At 27.6% G+C, this 23,686-nt stretch overlaps 2 protein-coding genes and 1 long non-coding RNA gene across 7 annotated transcripts in view; 2 read left to right on the forward strand and 1 right to left on the reverse strand.

The window, feature by feature from the left end:
• Window positions 1-11,703, forward strand: part of LOC130671785 (uncharacterized) — a 122,414-nt gene extending 110,711 nt beyond the window's left edge. For all 3 annotated transcript variants that reach the window (XR_008990574.1, XR_008990573.1, XR_008990575.1), the window contains exons 2-3: window positions 10,390-10,454; window positions 10,522-11,703. This is a non-coding gene — a long non-coding RNA (uncharacterized LOC130671785). The remainder of the gene's footprint in view (window positions 1-10,389; window positions 10,455-10,521) is intronic.
• LOC130671784 (uncharacterized) lies at window positions 6,552-8,000 on the reverse strand. Its single transcript, XM_057475862.1, has 3 exons — window positions 7,683-8,000; window positions 7,143-7,603; window positions 6,552-7,051 (listed from the first exon to the last, which is right to left on the reverse strand). The coding sequence occupies exons 2-3, from the start codon at window positions 7,597-7,599 to the stop codon at window positions 7,005-7,007; spliced, it is 504 nt and encodes a 167-aa protein (XP_057331845.1). The 5' UTR covers window positions 7,600-7,603; window positions 7,683-8,000; the 3' UTR covers window positions 6,552-7,004.
• A 4,741-nt stretch (window positions 11,704-16,444) lies between the features above and the next one.
• On the forward strand, window positions 16,445-22,312 carry LOC130671491 (caveolin-3-like). 3 transcript variants are annotated; one of them, XM_057475412.1, is made up of 4 exons: window positions 16,445-16,627; window positions 17,116-17,230; window positions 20,769-20,948; window positions 21,143-22,312. In XM_057475412.1, the coding sequence occupies exons 2-4, from the start codon at window positions 17,144-17,146 to the stop codon at window positions 21,338-21,340; spliced, it is 465 nt and encodes a 154-aa protein (XP_057331395.1). In that variant the 5' UTR covers window positions 16,445-16,627; window positions 17,116-17,143; the 3' UTR covers window positions 21,341-22,312. The 3 variants fall into 3 exon arrangements, with proteins under 3 accessions (XP_057331395.1, XP_057331394.1, XP_057331393.1); XM_057475411.1 differs by having other exon boundaries at window positions 17,131-17,230; XM_057475410.1 differs by lacking the exon at window positions 16,445-16,627 and having other exon boundaries at window positions 16,972-17,230.
• Window positions 22,313-23,686: the final 1,374 nt, after the last annotated feature.

Raw genomic sequence — 23,686 nt, forward strand, 5'->3', positions numbered from 1 at the left:
TATAATTGTAAAAGTATAAATAGATATATTGTGCCAAGTAATATCCTTTCAAAGGATTAATCAAAATATGAATGTAATTATTCAATTATATTTAAGTAACTCTCGTGCGACTAAATATGCTCACCGTAAAACGTGCTTTTCACCACGTGGTTACTATTTATCGCCAACTTAACTTATTAGCAAGTGACGTAAAAACAAAAACAATAGTATTAAATTTTTTTTTTATTTTTTCGAACGACGTCACGGAAGAATACTATCGCGAAACGTGATTTTAAATATAAACACTTATTACACAAGATTCGTGTATTATACCGGAGACACGTGCTTTTGTATATATTATGAGGTGTATTATAACATATCTATTAATATATATATGTTACCTTATTGTTATTTCATACATTACCAAGCAAAAAAGTTTAGATCACACTAAATCTATTTGATTCTATTTTTTTAATTCGTTGATAAAAGGGAGAGGGGGGAAAACGCGACTAAGTGGGAAAAATGGACCACCCCACAAATTTTATAAAATTCTCTTGGTCTCGATATATCAATTCAGATCTACAAAAATTAATGAGAACTCTGATTAAAAGACTAATAGATTGTAAATACTTAATTTTGAATGTCTTACAAATTTTGATTTTTTGTTTTTTTTTTAAGTAATGGATAAAACAAGACGAAAAACTATTAAAAATATGAATATTATTTGATTATAAAACAATTAATCTCGAAATTTTGCTAAAATTAAAAATTTGAATAACTTTAAGTTCATATAGTTTTCAAAATAATAGTTTTATAGATATAAGTCATCGAACCTTTTTTATAGGAAACTAAATTTCCTATAAAAAAGATTGTCTACTTTTTTTCTCTAAACTCGACCGTTCATGAGTTAACAGCAAAAAACCATCAATTTGATACAAAATTTGACATTAAAGACTCATAGGCGAGCTAGAGTTGAACTCAGAGCTAAGCTGATATTGGCTTTTTTAAAGAGCATACAATTCTCTTTAAGAAAAACTTTGGACCGATACCATACATAAATTTACGGCTGAATTTTATTCATTGAAAATGAAAAAAACTAAATTTACGTGCTTTTAGCATGGAAAAACTTCGACGACGTTGTTCCAGTGGTTAATATTAATATTAAGAGCTCAAAATCGGACTAAATTTTTATTTTAACATAGAAAACAAGATTTTTGATGGGGAATAAAAAAAAATGTTCGTTTCAAACGGAGCATCCTAATAAGTATATTAGAGTAAATAATTTAAGTACTAGCGAAATATTTTGCGATCAAGCGCGCGCGTGTCGTTTTTCACATATTTATTTTAATGTATATTTTTGTGTTGTTTGTATATATTTTTTTCCTTTCAACCAATCACGTTACGAATAGTTTGGCTTCACATATATTTCATCTAAATTTTATTATAGGATAGGGGACGGGGGGCAAAACCGGGTACTCCCAAAATTTTATACAAAATTTTTTTTTATAAAATGTTTCTCAAACATTCCAAAATCACTTTTGTAAATATAATTGAGCATTATTTTGAATTTTTTTTTGTCAAACTTTTTAAAAAATCGAGTATCAGTCCAAAAAACGTCAACGACTTTTGTTTTATGATAAAAACTATCAAAATTTTTTTTCTTCCTTTGCATCCAATAATCATGTAAAATGTAACTTTTCTTTGTGTAAATAATTTACAAAAGATTTTAATTTAATCGAATTTATTTAATATTCAGTAATTTGTTTTTCACCTTTTTTAGGGGTACCCATTTTGCCCGCAAAAATGACATTTTTTTTTTTAACGACAACTGAAAATTTTTCCTATTTACTTTGAATATCATTAGAAAAAAAAAGATTTAGAGTATTTGAGTCCTCAAAAACTTGATACAACCTTGAGTACCTCCACCCCCTCCCCTATTTTTGAATTATTTGATCTCAGATTGTCGACAAGCCACAAAATAAAATTTGTTTCTATTCATTGCAACTGCAGTCATTGAAATTCCGTTTAATTAATTCCATTGTCACATAATAGTAAAAAAAAAAAAAATAAAAAAAAAAAAACAATTTTATATTAATAATTATTTTCCACTTTTATTGAATTAATAAAAAATATTCCATCGTTAATTTATATTTATCAATTGGGTTAAATACTTAGTAATAAAAAAAAAACGTATTAAATTGTTAATTAAATATAAAATAACAATAAAATAAAATTTATTACCGCTCAATGTGAGATCATTGATAACGAAAGACAGTGTATGAAATAAATGATACTTGGATCTGTCAGTCTTTTATATTGGAACCCTGGAAGAAAGTCGACATTAAATCATGAGTAGCATAACGTAAACTCGATAATAAGTGCATTCACGCGTTAAATCGGGGCCGTTTAATGAACAATAAACGCGGACTTCGCTCACCAATACAACAATTTATTGCATATTTAACACGAGTACAATAATTGCAATAAAATTAAAAAAAAATGTAAGCTCGACAAATCATTCGCGGAACGTTTATTACAAAATATACGCGCGCCGCAGCTTCTATGTGAAGTTTAATATAAAAACAATAAATAAATATAAACAATGATAATCATAGGTACGTGTTATATACCGTGTCATAGGCTTAACTCGGCGTAATGATGATAAAGAGACAGACAGACAGACAGACACAGACAGTACGTCGTTATACACGCGTACATTTGCGTGCCATAAATAACAGCCCGAGGGAAGTGTTATTTTTAACTCCCGCCCTATGGTGTAAATGGTAAAGAGCTTTCAAATTGTATCTCTTACATTACTTTATATATGTATGTACCTACTCCATATACAAATTTTTTTTTTCCTTCGTTTCTTGAAACCAAGACATAACACTCGTTTGTCATATTTTATTATTCTTTCGTTGAGAAAAAGTCTAAATGGCAACTGGTAAAATTTTAGTAACAATTTTTTTTTTTTACTAATTAAATATTTTTATGCGAAGGGTAAAATTTTAAAAAATTTTAATTAGGATTTTTATAGAATAGGAAGACGGAGCAATCAGCCTTTAAAATTTTTTTAAATTATACATGGGGTAATATGGATTATAGGGGCGATTTAGGCCACCGAAAACTGATTCCTCTTAAGAAAAAGAAGATTAAATTTAAAAAAAAAATTCATAAGTTTATTTTTTTAGGGGGTCCATTTTGCCCTACATTCAAAAAATTTTATGGCTGGTTCATATTGTCATTAAATATTATTCGCAGACTAACAGAAAAAGTAGAACTACGAAAAAAAAAAAAAAAACAGTTTTCTAGGGGGTCCATTTTACCCCCCTATCCTTATTAATTTTTGTGACCACTCGTTTCACCTCATTTTCTTTTCTGTTCTTTAAATAAATTATTGACAATATAATTTTCTATTGATTTCTATATAATTAAAATTCATTGCCTCGGTTATAAAATATAAAAAAAAAGGCAAATCAAAATTATAGCAGCAACGGAATGTAATTTCCTTATAACGATAAGATTATGTATAGTGTCAGTGAGTGATTGCAATAACGATTGCGTAGATCGTGTCGTGTTGTATGCCACACGTTTCATTAGCGCTCATGATTTTCCCTCTTTTTTTTTTATCTCACTCTATCATTTTAGTTTTTTTATTCAGTTTATTATGCTCATACTGAGGATTGTTATTATTTCAGTCTGCAGTCTAGTGTAGCTAATATGTAATATAATGTAATATAATCTAATGTAAGCGTAGAGTAGTTGAATGTATTGTGTGTATGACTACTGTACTATTATGTCACAACAGTTCTTAGCAAGGTAGAACCAGGCCATGAACCCAACACGTTGCTTTTAACACACGTGACTTTGCTCTACTCTGTAACCATTCTTCAGCATAATTTATACACCAGTCTATTTTTTTTTTTTTTTTTTTCTATTGCTTGCTCATTAACACGTCTTCCGATACTTAATTTATGATAATTGAAATTAATTTATTTAAACAATTTAAGTTATTTAAAATTTAGATTTTGACCTATGGAATTTATTTATTTTTTATAATTTACAATGCGGCTTCTATGGAATTTTTTTTTTTTTTTTTTTCATAATGTTTACTTTGGTTGAGTAGGTCGGGAAGTCAATGCAGCTGTGGGTTTTAGGGGCTTATCTTTTTTAAATTTCAATCTTAAGTTTAGTTTCCTGTTAAAAATACACACGTGTATGTATTACAAATTTTTTTTTTGTTTTGAAAAAAATAACAAATATTTTTCTAAGAATTATCTATATTAATTTATTATTATTATTATTTTATAAATAAATGTGTAATTGTTAAATAATATTGTTATTAATAAAAAAATAATAATAACAACAACAACAACAACAACAACAACAACAACAACAACAACAACAACAACTACAACAATAACTACAATGATAACAACAACTATAACAACAACAACAACAACAACCGCTACAATGACAACCACAACAACAACTATAACAAAAACTACAACAACAACAACTACAGCCACAACTACAACAACAACGACAACCACAATTACAACTATAACACAAACTACAACAACAACAGCTACAACTACTACTATAACAAAAACTACATCACCAACAACAACAACAACAACAATTACAACGACTACAGCTACAACTATGACAAAAACTACACCAACAGCAATAATAATAATAGATTATAATAATTTGTAATCATAAACATTTACATGTAGGAAAATGTTCGTTATCACGCACATGTACTCGTTTATATATTTATAACCAACAGTTACGTGACTTTATAGAACTCTTATATCAACGTATATATATTAATTGTTATTATTAATGTAATTATTATTATTATATTTTAATATATACTTGAAACAAGCAACAATCTAATATCTTTAATTATAATATCAAAAATTATATTTAATTATGTAAACTGATAAAAATTCATAATCAATTTTTTATAAAATCTAAATTATTTGACTAATTAATTTTAAAAAATTTGAAGCTCTATACCTTGTCTCTTTATGGTGATTGATTTTAATAAATTTTTCTATTATGATATTAAATAATACATAAAAAATATTTTTAACTATTTATATAACTTAAGATTGCGTGCTTTGTTTTTATTACCATTCAACCCCAAGTATATAGGATTAGTTTCGTTATTATTACACATTTATTAGTAGTTTTATGAACGACTGTTGATGTTCCGAGGACAGATGTCGAGACATCGTGTATTACGCGTCTGAAATCTACAGAATAACCGTCTTATATTTAAGGCATTAATAAATACTATTAATCATAATTCAAACTTTATCTCACTCCTTATTCTGCTTATGAGTATTATCAAGATTTCAAAGAAAAATACACGAGCACCCTAACAGCCTCCATCAACTTCCAGTGACGAAGATAAGATTCTCTTTATAATGTTATGGAGTAGTCGTTTCATTCTAATTTTACGCGCTGCAGTATGAAATATATATTCTTTACTGAAAGATGTAAAGAAGTTCCAAACTGGCTTAGAAAGTAACATTAATTTTTTTTTTTTAACGACATTTTCATACACGCAGATAATTTTACGGTATTTTTTGCATGAAAAATTTATAGAAAAATTAGTATAGTCATAGTAACATGAGGACAGTATGGAATTATTGTACAAATTACTGATACTGTATAAATTTTAAAAATACATCGGACAGAATTTACAAGGTGCATTGTAATTTGACAAAGCAACAGAAAAAATTGATACCAACTGCATAGTAAAATTTATTAGGTTAGAACAGAATATTAAGTATACAGTTGATATAAATTTAATCTGTTGCTTTGTCAAAATTACAATGCACCTTATAAATTCTGTTCGATGTATTTTTAAAATTTATACAGTATCGGTAATTTGTACAATAATTCCATACTGTCATCATGTTACTATGACTATAGTAATTTATATATAAATTTTTGATGCAAAAAATACCGTAGAATTCTCTGCGTGTATTATAATTTGGCTGCCGACCCCTTTATTGTGCGAATTTACTTCTCTATTAATAAATAATAGAATACCCGAGGTAAAATCGGCCACATTTAAAATTTAAAAATTCAATTTTGAAATTTTGAAATGGTCAAAAGTAGTTGGGGTAAAACGGGTCACCGAACATTTTTTTTTTATTTACGTGGAGAAATAATTTTTTTTCATTAAAAAAAAATGTTCAGTATAAGGTCCGAAAAAAATTGTAATAAAAAACTTTTTTTTTTTGAATCTCGTTGTCAAAAAATTTTTTTTTAAATGATTGTTAAGTGATAAGTTTTGTTACAAAAAAAAAAAGACGTACGCAAAATTTACTTGCTGGTATTCTATCATGCCCCGATTACCCCATCAATTTTAAAAATTTATTTACTACTAAATGATTATTACATATAAAATTATGATACAAAAAATTTATTTAGACTTTTTATTTAAATTACAATTTCCGAGTACATATTTTTAATAAATTATTCATGATTTTATTGACAGACATAAAAATAATTACATGTATTTTTAAACTTTTAACACTTTTCAATATTTGAATTATCAATTACACAAAAAATCTATTTTTTATTAATAGTATATCAATTCATTAACAATTTGTTTTATCTGAAAAAATATGAGTCATCTAATTACTTTGTTATTGTTTATATAAATCTATTTTTAAATAATTTAATTGATTAATTACAGCCTTGAAAATAATTATAACTAGTAAGTCATACATTAAATTAAATTTAAACAAATTATGTATCTAATAAAAAATTTTTTATCGCCAAAAAAATGTCTTCAGACATGGAAAATTTTTTTAAGTAATAATATAAAACCATGAATCCATTTATTTTATAAATTAAATATTTATGTAATTAATGGCCCGCCATTAATAAAAAAAATTAATTACCAGACAATATTATAATTATTATTTTTTACCGAACAAATTTTTAAAAATTACCAAATTTTGGCAGCAACAATTACGTCGGTTTTTCTTCGAACCCGATTAATTATCAACATCGTAACCAGTGGATGAGTCATCGCCTGAATATTCTGTACATAAATAAACATAATATATAAATATATAAATTTTTTTTTTCATATTAATATATATAATATATATAATAAGTAAACAGAATAAAACCTTTGCGATGTGATTTTTTTTTGTGACGTTTACCCTTAGCAGCAATGGCGGCAGCTCGTGCCGCGGCTATTTTTTTTCCCCCACGTTTTCGGTTTGAACAGTTACACTTCCATGATTCTGAATCATCGGACTCGGTATCATCATCATCGGTATCACTATCAGAGTCAGTAGAATCATCTGATGAACTAGTAGTGTCTGAGTCATCATAACTGCTAGTTTCTGTTGAAATTTCTGATGAATTTTTAGTGGTATCTGTTGAAGTATTATCTGATGAAGACCCAGTAAATGAATCATTGCTACTAGAATCTGTAGAGCTTAAATCCTCAGCAGCTGTTCCGCAGCAACATCCTTTTTCTTCAACTTTTTTATTATTAGCTGTCTTAGTTGGTAATTTTTTTTTATTTGCGGTTTGATTTTTGGTCTTTGCTTTAACGTTTTTTGTCTTTGCTGGCGCCATTTTTCTATTAAAAATAAACAATTTAACAATTCTAAATAATTACTCGTTTATATATAATTTATTGCGTCGTAATCATTACTTACCATTCAAAATAATTTCACTCAAAATAATTATCAAAAATTTAATAAAATTGTATTAGTTTATTAATAAACGATAAAAAAAAAATTGCCACGCAAAAAATTTAAATTTTGATGAAATTTTAATAGTAAATATGAGAACAAATATAATAATTGGTAATAATGGCGTCTATTTGGGTTAGACAGAATATTAACACGAGCATTACAGAGTAATGTGCGGTAGTAAATGATATTGATAAGAGGTACAATGTTCGCAAAAGATTGACTTAACTATAACTGAATAGAAGCTTCGTTGTCGATAGACTAGTCACTAATGCCAATGGCTTAATATTTAAAAGTATTTCTAAGTAATATAATAAAATAAGCCGAATGTACTAGAAAAATTTACCGCTTGTTATTCATTGGATTATTATTTTTGGCGCTAATTTATGAATTTCAAATTTAATGGCATTCACTTTTTTGATTGTTATATATAAGGAACTGCACAAGTAGTGCAGAGACAATTTTAAGATGTCTTTTAAAAAGACAAGAAAAATTTTTTTATATAAATAAGACATACAGAAGTTGGCCTTACACAGAAAAAAAAGATGCCTTGACGCAAAAAATATTTTCTCGCTCCAAGAAAATTTTTACTTGACTTAAGTAATTTTTCGCATTATGAATTGAAAACGAAAATTTTCTTGGGGTGACAATGAATTTTTTGAGGTAAGAAAAAATTTTCTTGAGCCAAGAAATTATTTCTAGTCCTAAAAAAATTTTTGTTTTCATTTTTTAATGTAAAATTTTTCTTGCGCCAAGAAATCCTTTTTTTCTGTGTAAGAGCCATAGAAAATTTGGGTTCTTTTTTCCGTGTGAAAAAAGTCACAAATTAACGAATCGATTAGAGGACTTATTGGATCATTATTTGTAATTTTTTGTCATCACTTGTATCATTTTTTAAGCAGATATTTTTTCGATGACAAATTTTTGATCGCTTTGTCAACATTTTGGTGCTTTATCAGTAAATCAAAAAACTGCTATCATATAAATGTCACAAAACCAAGTCTGCTACTTGGAAGAGGAAAGAATTATAAAGTGATTACAGATTTATTTAGTGTATTATAGAATATTTGAGCGAGTATAACTTGATGGTTTTTAACACTGAACATAATTATTTTTTGTACTCCAAATAAATCTCTAATCACTTTATAATTATTGTAATAAAAAGGAATTTATTTTGTTGGCGAGATGAAAAATTTTATTTATATTTTTATTTTCTAAAGTATTTTGAATGTCCCATTATATCCTAAGTATTTAGTATCACTTCAAAAACTATAAAATATTCTCAAAATAAATACAAATTTTTGATTTTTTTTTTTTTCACAAATTTTAGAGTGACCCATTGAACCTTGTTTTTCGTTTCACTCTGAAATTTGTGAATGTCAATAACAAAGAAAAATTTTTCTTCACTTAATTTTTAAAAACAACAATAAAATAAAAAAATTTTTTCGTAATGTTTGAAAATAATTTTGACATTAAATCCGGTACAAAGAAAACGATTTTCAAAAATTGTATTCAACATTTTTTGAAAAAAAATTATCAAAAATTAGATTTGTCTAGTAAAAATAATTGAACGGAAATTATTATTTCTTTTAATTTTTCCCGCGGGAAATTTAAAATACATTTTTTTTACTTTGCTGTTTATAATTAAAATTTAACAATAATTTCAGTAAAAAATTACATTGATAGCCGTGTTCTATGTCAATAAATGATCGCTAGCTCATTAATGAAAAGTTAATTATTTTATTAATTAAAATTAAATAATTTAAATATGAAATAATAACTTCATAATTTATAAATCAAATTTAATTACCACCTAGTCATTAATGAAATTGATTGTTTATTGATAGTGATTTCAATATAAATAAATATTTGCATATCAATAAAATAAAAAAATAAATAATAATAAATAATGACAGTAAGAAAAAAAAAATAAAAATATTTGAATCAATTATTAAACAATCAAGGTGTGATAAAATTTATAAATAATAAATAACAATGATAATAAAAAATAAAACTAATAAAATAGATATTGTTAAATCCATGGTAATTATCATAAATTCATAACATAAATCATTATTGAACTGGAACTGTAGATTCTAATCATTATATATGACATACAGCCTCGATGCTTAAAAAAACCGTTATTTAATTCATGTAATAACATCAACAATACGACATAACTATTTTAATACCGGTAAGCTGACATTGGCTTGATTATAAATTATATGCAAAATTATATAGATATATATATAAATGTAATAAAATTATTACTATGCAAGAGTTAGTTATCAATGTAAATAACTTGCTTATATTACTACATAACGTTGTAATCAGCATTGATTATTTTTTTCTTTATTTTTTTTTTTTTTTTTTTTTTTGGTTACGTAAAGTATTTACACCATACATAATACCTTTTTGTATTCTTTTCAAGCTCATAAATATTTAATGAACGATAGTCATTGATATAAATTTATTATTGATTTTTAAAAGTATTTACAGTAATTTTTTTTTTATTTTTTAGTTGAAAAACAGTTAGAAAATTATCTTAATTATTCAAAACTAAACATTATTAATTAGTCTTCTTACGTTGATATTTAAAAAAAATAAATTTTAGAGTATAAACTGATAAGTCAACCAATTTAGTCACAAGTATTTGATTTTGTATTTTTAGGGCTGCTGTTTAAAGATCTGCTGCATAATTTCAAATCAAAAATTCAAAATATATATTTTTAAGGAGTAAGTATCGAAATTTTGATCAAAGTTAGTTTACGTTTAGACTTAAAACAAAAACATTTTTTTTTAGGAGGGTTGGCACTTTTCGCTATTTCATTCAAGTGGACAAACGGAACTGTCTTTGTTGCACTTGTACAGTAAATGGCTTTGTCCAAATTTCTTACGCAACTGAATAGAAACTTTGACTAAATTGGACCGAGAATCACTAGATTATGGAGTACTGCATCAAGCCGTACAGGGTAGAAGTAGCATTAGTGCCATTGCTACATTTTTGGACATTTACTGCTTTATTTTAATTAATGAAAAGAACAAAATAAAATTCCCGTTTCAATAGAGGGATAAAAGTATCTTTGAACACATTTTTAAAAATAAATAATGTCTGTCCTGCCTTGTTATGACAAAACGACGTATCTCGAGATACAGTGTTTTGTCGTTACAAAGCTAAAAAGGTTTATTTTGTGTCACTTAATAATAGGGTATCATCAAAATTTTACTAATTTAATTAATTATGCTAATAATATTGATCAAATGTGCGTATAAAAGAAATGAAAAAAAAACGTATATTTTTTGCATTGGAAATTACAGCGTTTTGTCATAACAGTTTCATCTATTTATCAAAATAAGCATTAGTTTATTACGATACAAAAAACGTATCTCGAGTTACAACGTTTTGTCATAACAGAAATTAATTTTTCTGTTAAATTTTACTCAAATTCTGTTAAAACTTTAAACGCTATTTTCTCGAAACTATAATTTTTGAGATACGTCGTTTTGTCATGACAGGGCAGGGTATTCTATAAAGTATTGTATTTAAATTTTTTCAATGTCCAAAACCGGCCCTAAGTGGCCAAAAACGGTAACTCTGCTCCATATTTTCACGGAGATATTATTCTTGTTTGAAATCCTATGGTGTCAGAGTAAAGTCTGAGGTGAAAATGGCGCCTGTTATCACTCAAGGGTTAAGTTTCAAATTTCTGTTAAATTTTTGCTCACCTATTTTAAAAAATTTTATTTACGAATGTTAATAAAAATATTTTTACATCACAGGAAATTTAAAAATCGAATTGATAATAAATCACGGGGATCAAATACTCTTACATCATGCAAATGAAGCGAATTTTTTTTTAAATTTATTTTTATTTTCTTTTAAAAAAATTTTTAAATCCTGTCACTAATGCGCATAACAATGCAGGTCACTTTCTAAATATCTCTGGCACCCTGTAGATTAAGGATAAAAAAAAAAATAATCTACGATGAGTCATAAGTAAAAGTTGGATGATGTAAGAAAAGATCTAGTTTTTTTATTATTATTTTTTTTTTTTCTTAAAAATCAACTATTCAACCTGTTGAATATATAAGGGTGTGCCTTTTTGTATATTTGGTAGGTATATGTATATATATATATATAGAAAATAAAATGAATAATTCAAAAAAAAAAGTTTTTTTTAAATAAAAATAAAATTCATTGATATGAATTATATTTTAGTCAAAGTGATTTGTCAGTGTTAAATTAATTTGACTTGTTGATTAAATGTTTTGTATTCATGAGGTGTGTCGTAATAAGTAATAATGTTACAGTGCGATCACTCCTGTTCTCAGGAGCAAGGATCACCGTTAGCGGATCTCTTTCTACGCTCGAGTGGCTGTGTCTTATATTATTTGCTATTACACATACACACACACACACATATATGTATAAAGTTCAATAGCAAATACGTGAGTACATTCAATTGTTTGTGTGCAATGTGCATAGATTTAAATTCCTTATAAATCGATAGGATCTACTAGGCCTTAATTTAATTAGCAGTGACATGATCATTTCGTGACTGGAAATTTGCTCGTTGCCCTTTTTTTTTTTTCTTATGTTTTTTAAACAGAGAGGTGGGAAAAAGTGTTCAAGTTAAATGAATTTTAAAAAATGATTTTTTATTTTAATTTAAAAGTAATTTCAGGTAATTATGAATAAGTACGCGTTCACTTATTTTCAGTACTGTAAAAAAAAAATAAATATTTAAAAAATTTTTTGAAACAATAGTGTATCCTACACAGAGATAAAAATTCTCAACTGAAGAAAGTCGAAGCCTGCTCTGTAAAAAGAGCGGTGTTAAAAATGGACTCATTTTAACTCCGCCCGGTGTTAAAATGAAATTACACCGGTGTTAAAATACCGGTGTAAAAGCGGGGTAAACTGCGTCCGCTTGGAGCATTGACTTTAAAGATTATAAAACACAAAAAATGTCAGTTTTCTATGAAAATTAATAAAGAGTATCATTTATTAACGAGTATAGTGGTCGAATAAGTAAAAATATTCACAAAGTTAAATATTTTAACACCGGTCTAGAATATTTACACCGGCAGTGGCGTTATTTTAACACCGGAGATTTTTTTTTTAACACCGGTATATTAGAATATTTACACCGGCGGCGGCATTATTTCCGCACCGCTTTCGGTGTTGAAATTTAACACCGCCGATTTTAACACCTACACCGCTGGGACTTACCCCGCTGATTTTTTACAGTGTGGTATAAGGGAAGTAGGGGAAATTTTTCTTGAAATTTCAGACTTCCCACTACCGTACGTTTAGTTTTGTTCTCGACTACCCATTATAAGCCTGTTTTATTTTATATCATTTTCAACGTCATATTTACATTTTGTTACATATGTGTATCGCGTATACGCGACTGTCCCGATTTTCCTGGTGCTCATAGCGCTAAAATAAATACTTATCTTTTTACACTAATAATAATTTAAATGCAAAAAATTATAATGATAACGATATTGATTACAGTAATAATAAAAATAATAATTTTATTGATCAACTTAATGCTCAATAAAACTTTTCAATTGTAACAGAAGCTTTGGATGTAATTCATGATTACAATTATCAATAACAAATTATATTTTACTTAATAATGATTAAATTATTATCCGCGAAACATAGATAGTAAATTTTCATCATTAATTTGTCTATTATTTCCTATTTTTAGTTTATAATTTAGACAATTTTGACGGAGGCTTATAACGAATTTTCTAGTACGAAACTCTTTAGAGTGGTTAAGAGGGGGAAGATCTTTAGACTCAGTAACTCCCGATTGAGAGGAAGAGGCTTATGAAGGGCAGGCTTATGACGGGTAGTCAACTGTATTCTTGATTCAAGAAAAATTCTTATAAAACCTCAATTTTGTCAGATAAAATAGAAATTTCCTCTGATCAAGACAAATTTTCTTGGCTCAAGAATTTTTTTCTGGGATCCAAAAGTTCTCATTCGAGTGGAGTCTATGGGAACTTTTGGATATGGATGACCTTTGAAAAATGATTTTGCTGTGAAAAAAACTACTCAGTTATCAAAACCGTTGTTTGATTATTCTCAGGATTTCCTCTCATACCGAGTAATTGATTTTTAATAAGAATTTAATTTTAAGTTGACACAATTTCAGCATAAGTTATTTTTACATCAATGACGTAAATTACTTTACGTGTCAACTACATGAGAAGTAGATAATAAAATCTTTAAGATGCAATGTGACTCAACTATCACGTTCATTCATAATGTTGAATAACAAAGAGGTACACGTGTTGAATCTACTCAGTTCTTAAGAAACAGCAGCGATATGATAACCAAATACGTCAATTGAGGAAAGCAATTGTTGTCATGATTAAATACATTTAAGATTATGGATTGTTTTAAAAATACATTATTTTAAAATTTCCGCACTCGTAATCAGATTCGAGGTGACGTCATTGACTTGTTTGGAAAAATAATTGCATTTGAATTTTAAATTAAGCTGCTCATTTAGCGGACAGTAAATCATAAGCAGTTAATTTTTTTTTACTTCTTCATTAATTATTAATAATTGTTATTAAATTGTTGAATCGCGGGAATTTCCGGTTAAACCGGGACATTGGTATTGAAATTTTTATTTAACCTTTTTTATGAGACATGAAGTGACATCTAGATATAGTGAGGGAAGTTTTAGTGGTTTTATCAACAGTTGGTAAAGTTAATTTCTGTATGTATGAAATTCTTGTTACTTTTTTATTTAAAAAAGAAAAAGAATGTAAATATAATAAGGAATTTCTATTTTAAAATTATTAGTATTTGCATTTTTTACAAATAATTTTATTTTATTACGGGTTCGGCTGCTTGCTCTGAGCCGCTCCGAGCAGAGCCGACTAATACCGAAAGAATCCGATTGTCAATTTGAAAATTAGGAATTATTTTACTCTCAAAATTGGCGAAAACTCAACTCTGCTCAAAATTTTCATCAATGTTAATTTTAATAACGATTTAAAAAGTGAAAATCAATCGCCTGCGTTGAAATAAAAAACCGCAGGGGATTAAACTTCACAAGAAAGGCCGGGTATGGGCGCACCCATGCGATAAAAATGGTTCACAATCACTCGCACCTAAAATGTTCAATTATTGATCAATTGGATCGATCCAATACCAACATTTTTTCTGGGGATCAATTGGCCTTAAATCGTTTCCGTGGGCGCGCAAATGATTAAAATAAACCCAATCAATGGTCAAAAAAATTTTTCAGGTGGCCCGAGATAAGTTACAGCATCTCACAGTAGCTCATAACACAAAAGTGGCCCTCTGAAGGGTCAACCCAGCAGTAAATTATTTTTTCGGGGATCGATCTTTGAATTTAAAATTTCAAATTGGCCATACTGTCCAACCTGATTAACTTCCCATTCTTTTCTACAAACGTAACTACACTGTAAAAAGAGCGGTGTTAAAAATGGACTCATTTTAACTCCGCCCGGAGTTAAAATAAAATTCCACCGGTGTAGGAGGAGTAATTCACCGGTGTTAAAAATACCGGTGTTAAATCAGGGTAACCGGTGTAAAAGCGGAGTAAAATCAGTGTAAAAGCGGGGTAACCGGTGTAAAAGCTGAGTAAATTGCGTCCGCTTGGAGTATTAACTTTAAAGATTATAAAACACAAAAAATGTCAGTTCTTTATGAAAATTTATAAAGAATATTATTTATTAACAAGTATAGTGATCGAGTAAGTAAAAATATTCACAAAGTAATATATTTTAACACCTGTAAAGAATATCTACACTGGCGGCGGCGTTATTTTAACACCGGTACAGAATATTTACACCGGCGGCGGCGTTATTTTCACACCGCTTTCGGTGTTGAAATTTAACACCGCCAATTTTAACACCTACACCGCTTGGACTTACCCCGGTGATTTTTTACAGTGTACGTACTTCTGAACAAAAACGCAACTTTTTTTTATTTGAATAAAAGGTGTTTCAATTTGCACACCCCCTACATAGAAAACTATTATTTTTTAAAGTTCCTAATATTAAAATTAATACGAGCCCTTGAATAAAAAAGCTCTCAATAAAAAAATCGTTTTTCTTCGCAATCAAAATTTTCAAATTTTTCCAATCGCTATCACTCGTAGACAGAAATGACCAAAACATGTCCTGTAAAAAATAAAATTTTCTAAAAACTAAATAATTGTTTTTCTCATACAGACAAACAGAGACCAAGTAATAAAAATTAAATAAGACAATTATCCATATCTATAATTATGAATTACATACATATATAATATGTGCGCATATCACTATGCAGAGCTTATCGACTTTTCGTTATCACGTAATCTGTTTCCGTGACCAGTAAGTACCTTAGCAATCGAAATGTTTTACTAAATTTTTATACTACACTATCATAAATATTAATATTCAATAAAATACTCATATATTTTATTAATCAAATATTTATTTTACTATCTACTCATTGCCTATGGATTAAATTTTTATTTAGAAAAATTCATCAGTATTTTTATTCGAAGTAATTTTTTTTTTTTTACCACAATCGTAATTAAAGTTCAGCATGTAGACTTAAGTATTCCGGTATATTTATTGGGCTGCTTGTACCTGTTAAGAAGGGGGTAGCAACCCTCAGGTAAAACGACGTGCGTGATACAAAAGCGCAAGCGCGTTGACCGCTGTCCACTTTGTCTATACAAAATTATATTCCCAACTATACACTGGAGTACATACGTGTGGATTTATTATTAAATATAAACAGTAATTATTTTTAAACAATTTTTAGTTTTGCAAATCCTTAAAAGTTTTCCAAATTATTTAAACAGTGTTCAGTAAATGTTAATAAATTTATGGAAATTCAAATTTAACAGATAATTTTAACGGTAAGTTATATATACATATATATATATATATATATTAACAAATAATTTATTAATATATTTATAAACTTTTTACTGCTTTGGTTAATTGATAAATCGACTGAAAAGTTTAAAAAGTATTTGAGTAGTTTTAAAAATGAATGAAAGTTAAAAATACAAAACAATATGAGCCTTGACCACTAAAGTATATTTAATGATTAAATATAGTTTTACCGGAAGAATTTAATCGTTGAAACATATTACAGGCATTTGCACTTTACTATTTCATGAAATCAATCAATGAAAGCTTTTACTGCCCACGATGTGGGCTCTAGATATATTTTAGTCAGTAACTATTTGACCGCGATCATAAATTGTTATAAAAATTTATATATTTTCATTTACTTCATTAAGATAATTTAAAAATTTAAGTTGTTAATTAGAAATTTTTTATTTATAATTCTGAAAAAGTTATAGTAAAATAGTAAATATATGATGTTCATACGTATCAGTACGTGTTTCAACAGGTTGTTACCACCAATGGAGAAACCGGGATCTTCAATAGGTCCGGAAAGTGGCGCTGAACTTGAAGATAGAGATCCTAATAATTTAAATCATCATCTACAGGTTTTTTAAAATATTATTTTTATTATTGTTAAAAAAAATTTAGATAGGTAGGGGAGGGAGAGGCAAAAGGGGGTACTTAAGGAAATACCAAGTTTTCGAGGACTCAAAAACGCTAAATCTTTTTTTTTTTAATGATATTCAAAGTAAATAGAAGAAATTTTCAGTTACCGTTGAAAAAAAAATTTTTCATTTCTGCGGGCAAAGTGAGGTACCCCCTAAAAAAGGTAAAAAAAAAAAAATTTCTGGATTTTAAACGAATTTGATTAAGTTGAATTTTTTTTTAAGTAATTTACATGAAGAAAAATGATATTTTACATGTTTATTGGATACAAAAGAAGAAAAAAAAATTTTAATAGTTTTTATCATAAAACAAACATCATTAATATTTTTCAACTGACAATTGATTTTTGAAAAAGTTTATCAAAAAAAATTCAAAGTAACGCTTAATTATATTCACAGAAGTGATTTTGGAATGTTTAAAAACCATTTAAAATATAAAATTTTTTTTTATAAAATTTTGGGGCTACCCCGTTTTGCCTACCCTACCCCCTTTTGCCTCCCTTTCCCCTATAGATTTATTATTATTGATATTATTAATTGGTACACTGTAAATAATTTGGGGGGTGAACGCAGATGAAATCCGGAGTAAATTCGGGTGGATGACTGTATTCATTTAATTCCCGGAGTAAAATTCACTCCGAGGGGGGGTATTTTAATAATGAAACTCCGGTTCGCAGTGGATCTAATTTGACGCAATGAAATCCTACACGCAAAAAAATAAATGATAAATTTTATTCGGATTTTCAATTGATTTTTATTGTTTGAACAATAAACCCGCACCAAAGAAGGTAATTCATAAATAATATAATATTGAAAGCGAAAAAGTATAAGAATGATTCCCTAAAATATATTGATATGAAAAAAAAATAGTCACTCTTAGTCTTTGAATTTTATTGTTTGAAATAATAAAATACGTCATCTTGCCATATAGATATAGCCGCGCATCAGTAATACTTTAGGTTAATTCTTTCACGTACATTAAAAGCTTACAAACACAAGTAAAATTTTATTGTTTCAAACTATAAAAACTGATGCGCTTAAGATATACTTTTTGACAATTTGAAGAAAGTAATAATTATATACCGTTGTACATAAAATCAATTGTTCGACACTGAAAATTTTATTTATCATACTAAATGTTTTTTTACTTTTTTACTATAAACTTAAATGTTCCAAACATCGAATGTTGAAGCTGAAACGTTAAATTATTACAATTTCATTTTTTTATCTACCAAACAGTAATTTCTATTACTTGTAACATGATTTATTTACATATAAACTTTAAATTTCAATATTTAAATTAAGATTATTATAATATATTCAATAAAACCACGAAATTACTGTTTGAAATGATATTAAATTGTGACCACATTCTAAATTTGTAGTTATCAATTACTAATTTTTATAATTCATTTTTTTGCGTGTAAAAGGAGTTTATTTCAGTATTAAAATACGGAATCGGAGTGGATGCGGATTTAAAAAAAATCAAAATCGCTTCGCTAGAAAAAACAAACTCCGTATTCGGAGTAATTTTTTTCTAAAATTCCGGAACCCCGAGTGAATCCGGATTTAAATAACATCCGTAATCACTAAGAATTTATTACCAATTTTTTACAGTGTATAGTTGTCTTGAATATTTTTTTACCCGTTAGAATTCTAATCAATAAATTTATGAGACTTAATATTGACTAAGTTTTATACTTGGCACCTAAATTACAGTTCTGAGGTAATTTTAGAAAATAAATAATTAGTTATTATGAACAGAGTCCCAGAGCTTAATTGAAAAAAAAAAAAAAAAAAAAGAGATAATGATCTTGAAGTAGAGTGGATAGTAAATAAATATTTCATTTTTATTTACATCATTAAATTTTAATTACAATTACATGAGGAAAATAATTAACTGCTGTTTGATTAACTACTTCCAGAACTTAAATTCGAATTTTGTTGAATCCTTGAATATTAAAAATTTCATAATACGATTGTTCATTCACTGGTCAAGCGTTCATTTTCTGGCTCAGTTACCCGAATAAATATGTGAGTTTACAAGCTAAAATATCTTGTCAATAAATTACTTGGGTCACAAAGTGAACTTTTATCGGCATATTTTTAAATTTTTGTAATTTACTAAAAAAAGTTTTCAAAACATAATAGACAGAGCTCTACTTCTAGATCTATATAAGGAAAAAAAAAAGTTTCGTTAGTCAACTAGTGTAATCAATAAATTTTGTTTAAAGAAAGGGTGGAAAAATAAATATATTCTTCCACCCCTTCCCACTATAATAATTCTCATATACTTGAAAGATATAGGACACGTCAATTTCAAAAGTAATAAATAACTATTTGAATTTTACACGGAGAAAAAAATTAAGTAATTTTTAGTAAATTTGAAAAAAAAATTACAATCCGAGAAGTAATCTTGAAATGTTGAAAACAAAATCAAAACTTATACAAAACTCAAAGTAAAAATTACAACATATTATTTAGAATAATAATTTCTATTGATTATAAAAATTACTACATTCAAAATAAAATTTACTAGCGACAAATAAAAATTATAATGTACCAATAATTTGTACTATTGTACTTAATAAATATTAGTTAATGCGCTTTGTGAAAGATGTATTCCAGGGTTGCGTAACAGTTCAACCAGACAAAATAACCGCGACAAAATAACCACGACAAAATAACCGACGACAAAATAACCGACGACAAAATAACCGACTGACAAAATATCCAAATGACAAAATAACCACCCTTTTATCATGGTTTTTGTGTGTTTTGTCGTCGGTTATTTTGTCATACGGTTATTTTGTCATTCGGTTATTTTGTCGTCGGTTATTTTGTCGTGGTAATTTTGTCGCGGTTATTTTGTCTGAGGTTATTTAAGCGTGACACCGTATTCCAGATAGTAATTTTTACAATCTCAAATAGTAATTTCATCTCCCGGAGTAGCAATTTGTCTTACCGACATTCTAAAATGTACAGTAACCTACGTAGAATTACATTGGAGATGTAATATTCATCAACTACGAACAAAAATTGCGACTAATGTACTAACTTTTAATAATTCTGAAAACAATTTCTACTTTTTGTAACATTGAACTATTTTCATATGAACAAGTAAATATTTATTTTTTCCAAGCGAAAAGTTAACGAAGCTGTATTGTAATTAATATGATAAGTGAAAATTACAATTTAGATAGTAATAATTGAAATAAAAAACTAATTTTCTACAAATCATCGTAATTTTTTTTATGGATTGTAATTTTTTATTTGAGATAGCAAATTTTTTATTGTGATTGTAATTATTATTTAATTTTGACTTGCATTTTTCTCCGTGTAGAAAAAATAATTTTTTTTTTTTTACTAAAATTTTAAAGTGTTCCGTTTTACCCAGTATTTAATTTCTTCATACTCAAAGTAACATACAGTCATATATTACTGATCATTGAATAAAAAAATGTATGATTGAAATCAGGTACAGTGGGATGATGTTGTGGGTGAACCAGACGGTATCAGAAGTCCAGAATGTGCATGGAGACTAAGCGGCCATTGTTTCCGTCTCTCTCGAGGATGCTGCTATATCTTCCTTTCAGTTCTCATAGCTCCTATTCTTGGACTATTATTAGGATTTACATTCGCTTGTTTATCATTTCAAGTACGTAAATCAAAACAGTGATTTAGTGATTAGCAAAATTACATGTACAATATTTTAGTACAATTCCCTCGTCAAAAATAAAACTTTATTTAGACTTGGTCGTCTTACATCGTGACTAAGTAAGACGACCAAGTCTAAATCAAGTTTTATTTTTGACCCAGGTTGCCAACAATAATTGATTTTTTTCTTTTTAGCATATCTGGTGTATTGCACCCTGTTTAAGAATCTGGAAAATAACATGTGCAGCAACCCGAACATTTTTTACTGCATACACACATGCTATTATTCGACCATGCACTGAATCACTTGGTTATTTTTTTCATAATTTTCGTATATTTAATCAGCGATTACCCGACGGTCCTCATCACAAAGAAGATGCATTGATAGTTTAAATATGTATATGTTTATAAATATTATATATGTGAGAGTGTGGTGTTAACAATAAGAATAGACAATCAAATTATCTGTCCATGGTGAAGACCGAACTTTAATCGAGTGGTATTTTTAAACATGGGGAATAGAGGAACCGTTTTTGGCCACTTAGGGCCCGTTTTTGATACTTTAAAAATTTGAATAAAATATGTGAAATACGCAATGACATAATTAATTTCTGAAATGTATTCAAAGATACTTTTATCCCTCTATTGCAATGGAAATTTTATTTTGTACTTTTTAATTAATTAAAATGAAATATTAGATGTTCAAAAATGGATACTGAAGTACTACAGTGGCCACAAATGATACTTCTACCCTATGCGCTGTAAACAAATCGGAAGTGAATTCAGAGTGAATGTGGATTTTATTTTCATTTAAATTCACTCCGTCACTCAGCTCTGGAGTTTTAGAAAAATCACTCAGTATAAGTTCTTTTTAGGACACAGTAAAACAAAATTGTGTATCTATGTTAAAAACGGTCCGTGTTAAATTTTTTGTATTGATTATTTTGTGTCAAATCAACAAAATTCTCTGTGTTACTTTAAAATTTTTAATCGATCTACTATTCAACACTTTAAAAGTGTTACCTAGTACAAAAATCAATATTATCAACATTTATTAAGTGTTACTTTAAAATCAACACAGAAAAAGTGTTGAAGCGACAGTTGAATTGTGTTAAAAAAATGTCTTTCTTCTATTCAGGCGGGAAGAGCCATTAAACATCAGTTTTGCTTGGTTAGTTATTATTTTTGTGACATTGATTTTATTTATTTTCAATTAGACGTGAAAAAATAAAGTTGACCAAGTTCATGATTCGAATAGTTAAAAAAAAAAAAAAAATATTAAAAAAATTGCATCTGTGGCTTTTTTACTTTTCTACGTGCGCACATTTTTATTTTTTATTTTTTTTTCGTAATTGATTTGTTGATAAAAAGTTCAAAAATTGTTAACTGTCTGCTAACTTGAGGATCATGTTTACTATCACAAAATAGTTAAATGTTAAATAATAATTGTTGACACTTTTGATAATCTAAAAATAATTCATGGTACAAAAATAAAATGTAAAAGTTAGCATTTTTTTTGTGTCGCCATTAACATTTAAAAAGTGTTGAAGTTACTTCTCATATTACTCGAATTGTGTGTTAAAATTTTAACACAAATTTTGTGTTTAAATTCAATACAAACAGTCTGTGTTGAAAAATAACACAAATATTGTGTGGACCGTTTCTAACATACAGATTGTGTTGATTTTAACACAATATTTTTTACTGTGGAGTGAATTTCAACTGAAATAAATGAAAAATCATCAGCTCGGCCCGGGTCAAAAAACAAATTCGGATTTAAGTCTCAAAGTTCTCTATGCTCTCTAAAAATGAATCAGTGAAGTTCACTTCAAATTAGTGAATATTCACTGAGTACCAACTACTAAACTGGAATAACATAGTCTGGATTAGAACCTCAAAATACTCAAAACATACAGGAATGATTTTATCGACATTTGAACCTCAGAAGTCTCATTCGACGTATTCTCTCCCCTCCCTTTTCTTTCTAAAATCTTCTAAGTCCGAAGTATAACTTTTCATTCGTAGAGGATTTTGAGGTCTTACTTATAATTTAAAATCGATAAATTATTCGCATTTACACCTCATAGTTCTCATTGAGGATTTTGAGTCCTAAAGTAGAGTTACTTTCTGGGCGGCAAATAAAATATCAAAGAAATTGAGGCTTTTGAGGACTAAACTAAAATTTGTGTTTTGACTCGGAGGAATTCACTCTGATTCAATTAACTCCATAAATTTTTTACAGTGTACACGAAGAAATTTTTCTTGTTTGAAATCCTATGGTGTCATAGTAATGCCGGACAACGATGATGTGATAAATTACTGAACCATTGGAAATTTTACTTTATGGTCATAGTAATTGTTACATGTGTTTATTTCAATTTCCATAGGTGGCACAAATGGTCCGGCTTTACTATGACACCATAGCATTTCAAACAAGAATAATATCTCAGTGTACTAATATATGTACTGTAAAGTTTCCATAATTTGTAACATTGCTAAGTAAATCTCATAGTTTCATTCTCGTTAATTTTATAAAATTATGGCGGCAAATGTACCACGTGATATTCCACCAATAATAAAATAATTATTTTATTTTTCAATCTTATTACAGTAGACTCTGGTTATAAGCAATGTTTCTGTCTATACTCTTACTTACAGGAAAAAATGAAATTGACGTGAGAGTGAGTAGAGCGTCCGATGTAACTTATAACCAGAGTCTACTGTATTTTTTTTTTTTAA

The sequence above is a fragment of the Microplitis mediator genome, chromosome 7 (genome assembly GCF_029852145.1).
Source record: "Microplitis mediator isolate UGA2020A chromosome 7, iyMicMedi2.1, whole genome shotgun sequence".
NCBI lineage: Eukaryota > Metazoa > Arthropoda > Insecta > Hymenoptera > Braconidae > Microplitis > Microplitis mediator.

Excerpts from the sequence above, each read along its gene's own strand:
- LOC130671784 (XM_057475862.1), bottom strand. The coding sequence starts at position 7,599 with ATGGCGCCAGCAAAGACAAAAAACGTTAAAGCAAAGACCAAAAATCAA. Across the intron at positions 7,052-7,142 it reads AAAAAAATCACATCGCAAAG|AATATTCAGGCGATGACTCA; the intron begins GTTTTATTCTGT and ends ATTTATGTACAG.
- LOC130671491 (XM_057475410.1), top strand. The coding sequence starts at position 17,096 with ATGATGTTCATACGTATCAGTACGTGTTTCAACAGGTTGTTACCACCA. Across the intron at positions 17,231-20,768 it reads ATTTAAATCATCATCTACAG|GTACAGTGGGATGATGTTGT; the intron begins GTTTTTTAAAAT and ends GATTGAAATCAG. Across the intron at positions 20,949-21,142 it reads TCGCTTGTTTATCATTTCAA|CATATCTGGTGTATTGCACC; the intron begins GTACGTAAATCA and ends TTTTCTTTTTAG.